At 38.6% G+C, this 15126-nt stretch overlaps 1 protein-coding gene across 1 annotated transcript; it reads left to right on the top strand.

Annotated features, from left to right (window-relative positions):
* Positions 1 to 7579: 7579 nt before the first annotated feature.
* Positions 7580 to 15126, top strand: LOC113025038 (putative gonadotropin-releasing hormone II receptor). Its single transcript, XM_026172413.1, has 4 exons — positions 7580 to 7705; positions 10876 to 11477; positions 13056 to 13260; positions 13752 to 15126. Exons 2-4 carry the CDS (start codon positions 10887 to 10889, stop codon positions 14261 to 14263), a joined length of 1308 nt encoding a protein of 435 aa, XP_026028198.1. The 5' UTR covers positions 7580 to 7705; positions 10876 to 10886; the 3' UTR covers positions 14264 to 15126.

The raw sequence follows: 15126 nt of genomic DNA, 5'->3' as shown, positions 1-15126 counted from the left end.
CATGTCTTTCATCCTGTTTTCCTTCTCTCACCCCAACCGGTTGCAGCAGATGGCCCCGCCCCTCCCTGAGCCTGGTTCTGCTGGAGGTTTCTTCCTGTTAAAAAGGAGTTTTTCCTTTCCACTGTCGCCAAAGTGCTTGCTCATAGGGGGTCATATGATTGTTGGGTTTTTCTCTGTACCTATGAAGTGGCTTGAGGCGACTTTTGTTGTGATTTGGCGCTATATAAATAAAATTGAATTGAATTGAAGTTGGACTCAGATCATCTTATCAGTCTCAAGTCTTTGGCCACTGATCAGGCAGTCAGACCTCGCTTAGCCTTTTGGGTAATAAAATATGAAGATGGTGTCAAAGAAAACATTTGGCTTTTTCCTAACCACTGGGTGGTTGCATCCATTGTTTGTACTGTCTGGTTAGAAGATGGTTTTTGAGTTATAATCAGAATTAGATTAGGCTACGGTTTGTGAGGGGCTTGGCACTTTTAAGTAAGCAAGATAAGCGTTACCTCTCTGTTTTTAATGGTGATCTATCCTGTTACATCGTATTCCTCAGCACCAGTTAGTTAATAACAGTGTCAGTGCTTGTATGTACAGTCAAGTGCTTATGGAACCAGATATCTCAAACACATCTGCCTTTGCCACATGAATCTTAAACCTTTAAAACCAGCTGAATAAAAACAATAGTAGAGCTTGTAGATAGATGGACAGCTAGTTTGAGGGCAGATCATGTCGGCAGTATCTAGCAGCTTTTGTAAGATTTCCCTCAAGGTTCACAGTTTTTATGATGGGATTTGATATGAATTTGCTTTCATTTGTTATCACAACATCAACAACATGTTTGTTTGTTTTTTTGCAGGCAATGATAACTTAATGGCTTAATGTGCTTTTCCTGTTTGTTGGAAAAATGAACCACATGGAAACTGATTTACAGGTGTACAAGGAGACTTCCTCCCTCATCCCTGGAGCTCAGCAGCATCTAAAAAAAAGATAAACACTGCAGCTGCTTCCTTCGTCTGACCCTGACTGAGAAGCCAGCAGCTGCAACTGTGGCCCGAGGTGTTTATTTTGAATCTGTCACTTTAAAAAACGCTCTCTCAGTTACTGCATGGCTACTGCACCACTGCTTTAGGTAAAGACTGTGTGTGATATTGCTCTCAGTGCGTTTTGAGTTTAAAATATTTCAGATTTAAGCAGCCATAGCATGAACTTCTATTCATATATACATAAATATTTGCATGTAAATAGACTTCACCGATGCAAGTACCCCAGCCTGCCTGTACACACACGTTAAAGGTGAAATATTTGGGGTGTCATGAGATTCAGATTTGCACTCATTTGCACTGCTGTGATGGTGACCAAACCATTTACCATCCCTCTGTTTGCCTATTTTTTTCTTTTAAATAAAATTGGACTAACAACATTTGAACAAACAGCAGAAGTTATGTTGAACAAATACCTGACATTCAAAGAGATTTACTGCTCATCTAAACTATTTTTTTAGTTATACTGAGAAAACGCCAACATGATTTCATGTTTTTTGTCACTTTTCTCTGAGATGAGAATGTCAATGTCATCCTTCTGGACTAACAGCCAGATTACCATGGTGTTTTCAGAGTTTCAAGGATATTAGTGAAGCTTCAGGGTTTTAGGTATGTTAAGTTTGTGATTTGACCCTGAGCACACTGAGATGGAAAGTGCCGTAACAAGAAGAATAAAAACAAAAGGAGAGCATTTTCTGGAGGGAGATACTCTCAGAAAGGGAATTTTGTTAATGCTTTCTTCCTGGTAGATCCTCCCAAGCTTCACTAGAATAAATGTGATGAGTCTGTGATGATCATCAACACCTAACCGTCCATGCATTTTGTCGCCTTGAGGCGACTGTTGTTGTGATTTGGTGCTATATAAATAAAACTGAATTCAATTCAATTAAGCCACATAATAGGCATCTTTTCCTTGCAAGGAAAGTAAAAAGTATATTAAATAGTTGACTCGAAGGGAAAATATGGCAGAAAAGGATGCACAGGACAACGGGGATCACTGCAGTCTTCACAAGACTGTCAAGAAAAGTCGATTCAATACCTTGGGTGAGTTTCATAGGGAATGGACTGAGGCTGGTGTCAGCGCATCAAGAGCCACCACCCACAGATGTCATCATGAAAGGAGCTACAACTGTACACCAACTCATTACTAAGCTGGAGACAACATTAGAAGTATCTTACATCTTACGTGATGCATCACTCATCTTACTACTGCGATCGTGGCTCAAGAGTTGGCAGTTCGTCTTATAATCAGAAGGTTGCCGGTTTGATCCCCGGCTCGGACAGCCTCGGTCATTGTGTCCTTGGGCAAGACACTTCACCCGTTGCCACCTACTGGTGGTGGTCAGAGGGCCCGGTGGCGCCAGTGTCTGGCAGCCTTGCCTCTGTCAGTGCGCCCCAGGGCAGCTGTGGCTACAATGTAGCTTGCTATCACCAGTGTGTGAATGGGTGGATGACTGAATGCAGTGTAAAGCGCTATACAAATACAGGCCATTTACATGGGATACAATGTGCTGAAATGTTGCTCAGTTGTCCAAAGTCCTCTTTTCAAAAACAGTGAATTCAACATTTCATTTGGAAATCAAGTTCCTAGAGTCTGGGGGAAGAGTGGAGAGGCACATAATCTAAGGTGTTTGAAGTCTGGTATGAAGTTTATGCACTCAAGGATAATTTGGAGTGCTATGTTATCTGTTGGTGCAGGCAGTGGTTGGTTCACTGTGATTTATCAAGTTAAAAGTCAACAGATCCATCTACCAGGAGATTTCAGACCATCTCATGCTTCCATCTGTTGACAAACCTTATGGAGATGCCAATTTCTTTTTCCAGCAGGACTTAGCACCTGCCTGCAGAGCCAAAACTATTACCAAATGGTTTACTGATCTTGTTATTACTGTGACTGATTAGCAAGCCATTAGCAAGTGAGAAACACTCACCCAAAAATACACATGAAGGCTGTTATCAAAGAAATGTGGGCTTCAATAACACCTCAGCAGTGCCACAAGTTGATGCCAATCAGCTTATGAAAATCATGGTTTAGTTGTCTTGCTGCAAAAAAAGCTTCTGTTCAATAGAAGTCTTGAGCAAATGAAGCTTGGCTTCCTTCTCTGTGTCCCCAGTAAACAGTTTAATGATGACTTTATGGGCTAGTCACTAGTTTTAAGTCATACTGACTAGAATGTTGCAAACCAAAGTCCTTATTATAGTCAGACAGGAGGAAATGCTGATAATATACTTAGTAAGAGGTCCTTTGAATAACTGTTAGATCTGATCACATTTGTTATATCAGATACAAAAAACAGGACTTCACTACTCAACAGGTGCTATCTTGGTGGCTATGTGCATTTTTTTTTTATTTTTATAAACAGTCTGTGGTCTCTCCACAGATGTGGGATTATGTCTGGGTCACTTGAGGATAGTCAGGGAGCTGAAGAGGCTGCAGCCTGTTGACCCTGTACTACAGTCTCTGTAGTCTGTAGCGGATTGCCGACAAAGACCTCTTAGTATTTTGTTGCATTCATACGTTACCTCAGTTCTGAAGAGTTTCTTTGACACCTGTGACACCTGTGACACCACCATGTTTTAGAGATAATACACTGTAAGCCAGTTGAAGAACAGTGTGTGATGTTTGCTAGGAATGAGGAGTTCTGCTCCTAGTTTTAACTCCATTCTAATTTCAGTCCATCTCTACTATAAATTTCAAACCTTTGAAGTTAAAGCAACAAATATTTAACTTAAGAAATGATGAGAATTAACATGAGATTAACAGTTTAATAGTAGCTACACAGACACATTCATAGCCCATAAGATTAAGAAGAAACAGTTATGTACATCGTAAGGGTTTTATTACATCATTAAACACACTTTCTTTGCAGACACTCTTTAATGTTACCTTACATAAACTCTTATTTTTAATCAAAACAGTTTAGATACAGTTCAAAAGTTTTCCTTTTTTTTAAAGCTTAAAAAGACAACTGATCATGTATTCAGAGTATTAACTTCCCTTTGAGAGCTTGTGATGAATAAAACGAGAAGACCGGTGAGGCACAAAACAACATGTTCAGGTCAGTATGTTCCCTTCCTTCCTTCCTCTTGGTGATCTGGACAACACTTACACAAGCTGAATCCATTTAAACACAACAGATCATGCGACATGAACATGAGCACATCACAAAGGAAGGGCACCGTGTATTGTTTTGACAGTCCCTTTCAAATAGATTAGTGGACTGAAAATGTCATGGCGATAATGATGGTCTTAATATCACAGGATTCAACATTGTGTCTGGTACAGCAACAGTTAGACTTGCTTTTTAACCCCTACTGCTGTGGCAGAAGATAGTCTGTTATTAAAAGCAATTACAGACTTATTATAACAATTATAAAAAAAACTGTTTAATAAAAACATTAAAATTATAACGAGTCTTTTCTGTAATACTTGCTGTCATAAATAGTAATTACACTTTTCTTACTACTTTTCCCTGTTATATTTGTCATTAGATATAATAAAGCCAAATGTTTTTAGAGATAAGCATCTTTCCACCCACTTTAGTCCATTTTGGGGTGTTTTTCTTGCATGTGTGGTGAAAAGTTTTATTGCCCATAATAAAGCAAAATATTCAACTTGACATTGGCAGTTTTAGCAAATTCATCAAATGATAACAGACAAGTAAAATCTGCCCTTGCTAAACCCAATATCACAGTGTTCAGTCCCTACATGTAATGGATCTTTGATTATGGTGCCATCACTCATTCCTTTTGTGTTTTGCTCAGACTGGAATAGATAAAGAGAACATCTGTGGTGGTTTAATTGATTGCTGTCACCTCTTCTCTTGCCATGACCTGCGATGGGCTTTAAGTGAGACATTGCCATGGAAACAGAGCCCATCGGTTTGAGCTGTTCAGCCACATAAATATCTATAAGCTTTTTATTAAAATAAACTGCTGTCAGTGAAACGTAGCAGTGAAGACATGACACAGCCTCACAGGGTTGAAGTTTTAAAAATGCTTCTTTTGAAAAAATCTTATACCGTAGGAAAGCCTGTTTATTTCCCTTTAAATGATTCTACATTTGTAAGGAAAATGCATTTGTAGGTTAAGAAGAGAAAATTGCCTTTTCTCTTCCAGTGCCTTTTAGTTTTAAGATTATAAAAGACAAACACAGCAAGGTAAAAAACAAAACAAAAAACTGCAGTCCTTCTCATGGCCAACAGGGGGCAACTCCTCTGGTAGAAAAGAAGCCAGACTGAATGGAAGTCTATGAAAAAATTACCCTACTTGTCACTTTACATATGATCTCAGTAAATATTTTTCTGATAGGTTTATGGGCTTAATTGCTAATTTTAATTCTTTGCCTCTATAACATCAGGCTGAATTGATAAATTATGGTCCCATTTAGTGTAAATCTGCTGATAAAGCTGGGTACAATCAGCAGCTTCACTGTCAGGTAAGCATGCTGTCTTAAGTTTTCATTCACATATTGTACACTTTCTCTTGTGACATCTAGTTAAAAAAAGTCAACAAAATTGAATTCAGTGCGACAAATTAGTAAAGTTATGTCATGGTGGCAGTTTCTGTCACTTTGCATTACATTAAGCACCACCTAATGTTCGTGGAGTTGTTATAGCCATGTGGCTGAAAGTCCTGTGATGTAAGTATTATTTGACACAACCACAACACAACAATGGAAGGCGATAAGGCAATGGTATACCTGCTGCTAGGTCTATGGCTTTTTGTCAGACTCAGGGACCATTGTGTTGGTTTTTGTGTAGCCACTTCCCTCATTGTTAGGTTTTCATTTCTCTAAAGGAGTCAGTCTCATGACTTGTGGGATGATGCCATTGACTGGCCAATCGGTGGCATGCAGTCTGTTGATGTCACATTTTCAGATCGACACAGCTCACCGAGCAGGTACTAAAAAGTACCTGGTATCAGATGCTACCACCTGATGAAAAAGCCTGAAAACTGACTCACAGCAAGTTGAGCTGAGCTGAGGCACTAGTGGAAAGGGCTTTATGAGGAACTTCCACGTTAGCTTCACTTTTCTAACCTGGTGCATCTTTTGTATATGGTCTATTCTTGTGAGTCAAAGGACTTCCACATTTGCTCATCCATATCTTGCTTGCTTACATTTTATTCCCAAGTCAAATGTTTTGATGTTAAATGTGAACATTACATATTGAGGTAGATATAGTTTGACAGTAGATGTGTCTCATAGGCAATCTTGGACTTGGAATGAGATTAGGGCTGCATTTAGCCTTGAAAAAACTAAGTAAAAAGTTGATTTAAATGGAAACCGTGGCGCATTCAACTCTCTCTTATGTCATACCTCTGGCACCTGACCCCTGTGTGCACTGCTCCCATTTATTTATAACCCTGAGCTGACTGAGCAATAAAAAATATACCTCAAAGCTGCTGGCAAATTTCAGGTAAACATATTATTCATTCTGGAAACTTAGCAAAATGCAACGATTGTTCTCAGATTCCACAATTGCTTTTTCAAGCAATTTTTTTTTTCAGAAACTAGGACTGCTGTGGAGAACAAGTGCATTAAAGTCAGGTTCGGTGTCTAGGGGAGATGTGATTGACACTGAGACACTGAGAAGGGATCTGTATTTGGATTTGTTAAATTTCAGTGATGTTCTTTTCACATGTCCAGGTAGATCCAAAGAGAACCAATATCTTCTCCTTATGCATGGAAGGTTCTCCTCTTTGAAAGAAGAATAAAAATTTATGTTGCCACTTGAATAGGTTTCATTTAAAAAAAATCATTTTAAAGAAGTTTCCCCTGCCCTATCAGACACTTTTAAAACAACTAGTATTGTTATAAAATCAATTGGTAATGCTGAAGCTGTGGAAATCACTGGTTTATGGTATTGACTAGATTTATTTATTTGTTTGCTTTGCACATTTCTGTTAAATGAGGATTAAAATATAGGGTTAAGCATATGCAAACTGTGATGCAGCAAATGCTGCTGGCAGCTCTTCACACCTTAAAGTCAGATTTCAAGTGAGCTCAGGGACTTTTTTCCACTTTCAGCCTTCAGATTGATCCAATTATTGATCATGCTGTACAGAAGCCAAAACATTAATAGAGAGACAAAGATGACCTTTCAGAAGCAGCTTTTGGTTTTAAGAATTAAATCAAGGCTTATGTTTTAATGGTCACTGGGGCATATAATCTGCACTCATACAACCACCGGTCAAATAAAAAAAGAAAAAACAGACAAAATAATTTTTCTGTGAACAGCGCATCTCAAAATCTTCAGATGTTTGTCACGCATAATGTTTCTAAGCCCCAGCTGTCTTTCCCCGATGATCTCATGAACCATTTTTATGAGATGGGGCTGACTGGAGGGTATCACACCACAACTCTCATCCAAACTATAGTTTTTTTGTCTGCCTTGTCATCATTCATCACAGTTATGCGTCCTAACCACTTGAGTGGGCTGTTGGCTTATGAGGTCAGACCCCCCATCTCACACGTCTCTGATTGGTGTGTATGGATAAGGGCGGAGCATCTGGAGCAGAAGAGCCGGACGGCTGAACCTGCGGACTTTGTAAACTTGCAGCAGTATACCTGTGGAAGACAAACGCACATTAACGCACTAACACACGAAGCTCTTTCAGTCCCGCGGTGATTTTTAAACCCTCGGAGAAACACGGCATCACTCCATGTAAGTTTGTCTTTTTTTCATTTTTAATAGCACGCTGTCTGTTTTGTTTATTGAATGAATTTATTAAGAACGATTTTAAAATGATGATTTTTACGCATTGCTTTTTGCTTTTTGTTTTTTTGTTTTTTTAAACAAGTCTGTAAAATAACATGCCTCCAGTGAAGGTTACCAGTTTAATACAAAGCACAGCACTGTACAGCTGCAAAATGTCCAGTGGATGTGGTGTTAATCTCGTTTTGGGGCTCCAGATCCTCCGGATAAACAGTGCACGGTGTCTTCTAATCAGTACCTCTTATTTTAAAAACAGAGAACTCTGATAAGATGTGCGCAGTAAAGATTTTTAGGTCTATTTGGATATAAGGACGCCGGATTCGTCGATTTACTAACTACAAATAGGATTATAATGAAACTGTTTTTATATAGTGGTAATAACTCACAATGCAGTTGTGCGTGTAATATTTCCTGTTTTATTACAGCTATAAAACACATGCACATTAGAATATAACATATTGCTTATTTTGCTACTGACGCAAAGCAGACATGATGCTGGTGAGGCCTTTCATTCATTTCATTCATTTATTTATTCATTTTCAGGCACAACAAATACCTATATTGAACATAAAATACACAAAACAAAAAACAAAACTTGCCTGAAAAAGGAGTGGGACGAAGAAAACTTATTAAATCCCACCCCTATACTCACTCATCAACAAAAAAAAACAATAAACTTCCCGCAGCTACGCCCATCATTGCATACAGACCCATCAACAGCCCCGGGCAGATACAAGCATCTAAGCGGCAGCTCGCAACCAACAATTAGAGCCTTCATAACTGAATACAGAATATATAAATTATAAATTGCATTACCACAGGTAACAGGCAGTAATAACTACAAGTAACAGACACACATACATATACATACATATATATCTACACACACAAGTACATATATGTACATACATACGCACACTTTATTTTTTATTTTTTATTTTGGAATCCATACCAGCAATGGTAAGAGGACAGACATTACAGAGCACACTAAAACCCATCATTGAGTATACTGTGACCAGACCAACTGTTTGTAGAGAAATTTAAATCTATGAATATTTTTGCATTGTTTCAATTGTAAACTCAGACTGTTCCAGATTTTCACACCACATACAGACACACAAAAGCCTTTACGGGTTGTTCGAGTTCTGGGTAATTTGAATTCTCCAAAGCCTCTCACATTATAAACCTTTTCTCGAATTTCAAATCTAGTTTGTAAATTTGCCGGTAAAAGTTTAGTAAAAGCTTTATACAAAATTATGGATGTATTGTAATTAACCAGATCCTGGAATTTAAGTAACTTTGCCTGAAGAAAGAATTTGTGAGTATGATCTAGATAACCAGCCTTGTGAATAATACGCAGTGCTCGTTTCTGTACTGTGACTAATGGATTAGTTGTATTTTTATATGTATTTCCCCACACTTCCACACAATATGTAAGATATGGAAGAACCAGGGTACAGTACAGAGTACGAAGTGCATCTTTATCAAGGAATTGTTTCACTTTGTTCAAAACTGCGAGGCTTCTGGAAATTTTGGTTTTTATGTGTCTGACGTGGGGTTTCCATGAAATTTTGTTATCAATTATAACTCCCAAAAATTTGTTTTCACTCACATTATCAATTGGTACACCTTCAATGATAATTGGTAATTCTATATTATATTTTAAATTACCAAAAAACATTGCTTTAGTTTTATTTATATTTAATGATAATTTATTTATGTCCATCCATTTTTTTATTAATTTTAGCTCCCTGTTTACAGTCATTACAAGATCAGTATAATCATCGCTACTGAAAAATATGTTGGTGTCATCTGCGAACAGTATGAGTTTAAGTACTTGAGAAACATCAAAAATATCATTTATGTATACATTGAAAAGTTTTGGTCCCAACACTGACCCTTGGGGAACACCACATGTAATACCAAGTTTCTCTGAATGGTAATGCCCTATGCTAACATATTGTTCCCGACCTGTTAGGTAACTTTTTAACCAGTTACCAGCTTTCCCTCGAATACCATATCTTTCCAATTTATCCAGTAAAATTGAGTGATTGATTGTGTCGAAGGCCTTTTTGAGGTCAACAAAAATACCAACTGCATATTTATTTTTATCCAGTGTATCAGTAATTTCTTCTACTGCCTCAATTATCGCCATTGAAGTGGTTCTTTGCGTTCTGAAACCATACTGACCAACATTTATTATTTGATGTTTTTCAAGGAATTTTTCTAATCTTGAATTAAAAAGTTTTTCTAGAATTTTTGAGAATTGAGGCAGTAGAGAAATAGGCCTATAATTGGTAAAACTGTGTTTGTCATTACTTTTATATAGTGGTATTACTTTCGCAATTTTCATTTTTTTTGGAAAACAACCGGACTGAAATGATAAATTACAGATATATGTTAAGGGACTAGCAATATTCAGAATAACCTGTTTAACTACAGACATATTTATGTCATGATAATCCATTGAAGACTTACTTTTACATTTTAATGTGATATTTATTACTTCTTGCTCATTTGTAGCTGAGAGGAACAGTGAAAAGGGATTTGATTTTATATCAAATCCCTTTATATTTATATTCACGCTGTTGTGAAGTTTCCTTATATTTTATGGTCTTGGCTGAACTCTTAGATTTAAACGTTTCATGGTGTTATGCAGGTAGCATCACTGTAATGTTTCATATTTGGTAATGGGGCTCACAAAACACCATTTAATGATATGGTCACCATGATGTTTTTCTTTTTCTTTTTAAATGCTCCTGATTTAATATTTAATAATATACAGTAATCTTCATTTTTGCTTTGTTTTTTTCAAATCTGTCTTCGGTTTTTAAAGAAATTCTCGGTAAGCTTTTGGTGAATATTAGACTTCTTGTGTGCACTCTGGGAAAACATGAAAGCACATTTGTAGAAAAGTTTCAGCTATTGCATTAGCTGACTTTGGTCCTCACAGTCTGTTAGCTCCATCTTTCCAGCTCAGTGCACATTGGGCGTCCATACATGCATATTACTTCCTCTTGATGTGCTGCCATTATTTATGGGCTGTTTGTGTTTGTCTTGTAACACACTTATTCTGGTCCCTTGGTGATTCCTTTTTATTGCTTTTCTCCTATTTCCAGTGTTGATCTTCATGGTGGATGAGCACAATGTTCCTTCCCCTGAGCTTCAGAAAATGAACGCCTCTCTGTGTGACCCTGCAGCCGTTATGTATCGACTGGTGGCAGACCACCAACTTGATACCAGCTGCAACTGCTCCTCTGCCCTTTCAAACTGGACAGCGAGGGGCATGGCCCCTCAGCTGCCCACATTCAGTACAGCGGCGAAAGCGAGAGTGATCATCACCTTCATCCTCTGTGGCATATCTGCCTTTTGTAACCTGGCAGTGCTGTGGGCGGCTCGCATAGATGGGAAACGAAAATCCCACGTGAGGGTGCTGATTGTCAACCTGACGATGGCGGATCTGCTCGTGACCTTCATCGTGATGCCCGTAGATGCGGTGTGGAACATCACAGTTCAGTGGCTTGCCGGAGACTTTGCCTGCAGGCTGCTGATGTTTCTTAAGTTGCAGGCGATGTACTCCTGCGCCTTTGTCACAGTTGTAATCAGTCTGGATAGGCAGTCAGCCATCCTCAACCCTCTGGCCATCAATAAGGCCAGAAAGAGGAACAGAATCATGCTCACGGTGGCTTGGGTTATGAGCGTTGTGCTGTCTGTCCCTCAGGTAAGGACAGGCATTCCCGCTGATAGCAGAGGCAATGATCAGGACTAATTTGAATTCAATCAGGCCATTAAACTGCTTCTCATCCTCTCTAAAGGAGGTTTAACTCCACTCCCTGCTTTAGTACAATCTTTCATAAATAATAATTTTCAGAACAAAAAGTATAGAGGCAGTCCTGAATAAAGAGCTCCCTGTGACACATTCATCCCAGTGTGGAAAACTGCTGAAAGAAGCACCAAAGTCAACAGTAAGGGGTCATTTACTCAAAGGATAATGTAGCTTTATTTATTTTTAAGAAAATGAACAAATCCCACAATCTATCCTGGTTACGGGTATTGTATCACAGACCCAGCATAAAGCTGCTGTGTTCTTGTTGTCCAAGAACACATAACAGAGGGATACTGTTGCATTTGGAGTGCAGGTAGCATTTTTCTTTGTGTTTGTGAGAACATCAGCTGAATGAGCCTGTTATAGTTTTTTCATTTCATTCTGTTCATGAGTCACAAACTGACTTTAAAAAAAAAGAAGGTATTGATTGCAATCTGTCCTTTTTGTCAGTGTTTCTTAGCACCTGTTAAAATCATCGAGTAGGTGTGTGGTGTTTGAACCTGCAGGTGTGCGCTGCGTAATTTGAAACGAAATCAAATTAAACTGTTTGTGTTCATAGAAGGAGGACACACTGGTTAGCACTGCCAGCTGAGTAATTTCTGTGTTGTTCTCCCTGTGCCTGCATGGGGTTCCTTCAGTTTCCATCCACAGTTCAAAGACAGGCATGTTAAATTAACTGGTGATGAAGCCTAAGGATAAGAGATTTAAATAGATCACCCTTCTCTAAGAGAAGAAGAAGTTTTTTGGATTAGGCTCCACTAAATTAAAGGTCTAAGAGGTGTAATTATACAAAACTGCTTTTTAAAATAAATAATAAACCTTTGTTATACTCCGTCCAGTTCACGCTCAGAGTCAGCACTTGCATATGCACTATAGAATTATGGCTAGTTAAGGACAGCAGGGTTAAAACCAGTTAACTATAGCTTCATTTCACAGGTTTGCATGGCTTATTCCAACTTTTGTAACACCTTCTAAAGGTTCATGAGCTCCCTGAAAACAGGATGGAGATAAAACTTTGTCAGGCACAAGCAGTAAAAGATGTTATTTAGCGCTCTGAGAGACAGTAGCTTGGTAAAATGTATTATCCTCATATGATCAAAATCCAACTTAGTAGTAGTTTTCTCTTTGCAAATAACTGTAAACAATTTTTAAAAGTCAATGTGACATTAGCTCAGCAGGGTTAATTCATTCTCACTTATTTCCAGTGGTATGTTGCCAGTATAATTTTCACTAATTTCTGCTACAGAAACAATACAAAATGATGAACTATCAGCAGGACTTAAAGCCACACAAGGCTGATTTTGAACCGGGGTAATCTGACCCTTGAAGTTTCTTCCTGAAACATCCATTCCCAGCTGTTTGATGTGTAAAAGCAGCTGTGAACAAAGATATCAGTAAACCTGTGAAAGTTGCTCGTGTGTTACTTCATATGACTAAAAATCATTTTCTAAATGTCACATTTTCCCTCCTCAGATGTTCCTTTTTCACAATGTGACCATCATCCATCCCGAGGACTTTACTCAGTGCACAACACGGGGGAGCTTTGTCACCCACTGGCATGAAACAGCCTACAACATGTTCACGTTTTGCTGCCTGTTCCTGCTGCCGCTGGTCATCATGATTACCTGTTACACCAGGATCTTCTGTGAGATCTCCAGACGACTGAAAAAAGACAACTGTAAGTTTCAGTTTAGTTTAGATGTAAAGAAGAAATAATCTATTAAATATTAAATGAGCGGCAGTCTGACCAGCCATAAATGCCATAAGTGTCTCCAGGTGAAGAATCCTCATACTGGTGATCCCCCTACATATTTGAGAACTACCAGCTTAACTCCCAAAAGAACGAAACAATACAGGAGGGCCATAGAAAGACTAGAAAGGGGGAGGAGCAGACAGGGAAAGAGTAAGAGAACTAAACAAATAACAAGATCGCTGTAGAAGCTAAAGCTGAATGAAAAAACAAGAATTCAATGACTAAATCATTCATGAGTAAAGTTGGCAAAGGCCTTTGACTATCCCTTCAGTATCACAGTACTCTCAAAGTGAACATCTGCTTACCTCGAGCCAATAATTAATCAGAAATAATAACTTAAAAAACAATAAAGGTTTGTGTTCATAGCATTTTCAATGTGCACTATATTTTGTTTCTGTCCTCTGTTCTGGTTCCAGTACCTTCCAGTGAAATGCACCTGCGGTGTTCAAAGAATAACATCCCGAGAGCCCGGATGAGAACTCTGAAAATGAGTATTGTGATTGTTCTGTCTTTCATCATCTGCTGGACTCCATACTACCTGCTGGGCCTGTGGTACTGGTTCTTCCCTGACGACCTGGAGGGGAAGGTTTCCCACTCCTTAACTCACATCCTGTTCATCTTTGGGCTTGTCAACGCCTGCCTGGACCCACTCATCTACGGCCTATTCACCATCCACTTCAGAAAGGGGCTCCGAAGGTTTTATACCGGCACCACCACATCGGCTGATCTGGAAAACAACACGGTCATAACTGGGTCTTTTAGTTGTGCTGCCAACTCTTTGTCACTGAAACGGGAGGTGAGCCCTGCCAGCCCTGAGAGGCTTCTGCTGTGCAAAGCAGAGTGGACCCCACCGAGGAGCAGCTTTCTAACAGCTGACAACGACACAGACAGAAAAACTCACCAGTCCAGTGCTGAGAGCATGTTATGAGAAGAATATAGTATTGGTTTTACTGTTTTATTTCCTCATATTTATTCAGTGTAATGCTCTCATATGTAAGGTACTCTCATTCTCTTACACTCTTAATTAGATACACCCGTTTAACTGCTCAAAAACACAAATATTTAATCAGCCAATCACATTGCAGCATTTATGGACGTAGACATGATCAAGACGAACAGCTAAAGTTTTTCAACTGACCATCACAATGAAGATGACAGGTGACTTTGAACTTTGAATTTGAACATGGCACGGTTGCTGGTGCTAGTTAGAGTGTTTAAGAAACAGTTGGCTTTGAATCTCATCATAGATGTGTAGCTGACAAATGTGCAGCAACTGTGTGATGGTATGGACCAAAATCTCTGAGGAATGTTTCCAGCACCTTCTCGTATCTGTGGCAACTTTGAAAGGAAGTGAGGGTACAATCCAGTACTAGTCAGGTACCAATCGGAATACATAAAGTGGCCAATGAGAGTATGTATAAAATACAAAGGCCAAAAATGGCCGAATGCTGGAATATTGATAATTTTGTATGATATTGGGAAAATCTTCAGAAAATAAACAGTGATCATATTACAGGATTAAAATCAATGCTTTGTAAGATCTCAATGAATAAAATCCAGCTGTGTCAGAGTGAAGTTTGTTTTGATTTTTTTTTTTAAAACAAGCCAGGCTTTTAGTTGGGTATGCAACTATTAAACAGTCCAATAGCAATTGCAGACAGTATTTGATGCCCAAATAAGAGTAAAGAGACTGTCTGAAATTTGGTCCTACAATATAAGCAATTTAAAAAAATCACTTTGATCATTGCAGTTCAGTATTTATGGTCCAGTTTGTGCCAGTGCATTGCCAAA

Source organism: Astatotilapia calliptera, chromosome 1, assembly GCF_900246225.1.
Source record: "Astatotilapia calliptera chromosome 1, fAstCal1.2, whole genome shotgun sequence".
Classification (NCBI taxonomy): Eukaryota; Metazoa; Chordata; class Actinopteri; order Cichliformes; family Cichlidae; genus Astatotilapia; species Astatotilapia calliptera.
This window is presented reverse-complemented; position numbering and strand designations above follow the sequence as displayed.

What these genes read in the sequence shown, in the direction of transcription:
- LOC113025038 (XM_026172413.1), top strand. Translation starts at nt 10,887, where the DNA reads ATGGTGGATGAGCACAATGTTCCTTCCCCTGAGCTTCAGAAAATGAAC. An exon ending in TTGTGCTGTCTGTCCCTCAG is followed by an intron (nt 11,478 to 13,055) that starts GTAAGGACAGGC and finishes TTCCCTCCTCAG; the next exon opens with ATGTTCCTTTTTCACAATGT. An exon ending in ACGACTGAAAAAAGACAACT is followed by an intron (nt 13,261 to 13,751) that starts GTAAGTTTCAGT and finishes TTCTGGTTCCAG; the next exon opens with TACCTTCCAGTGAAATGCAC.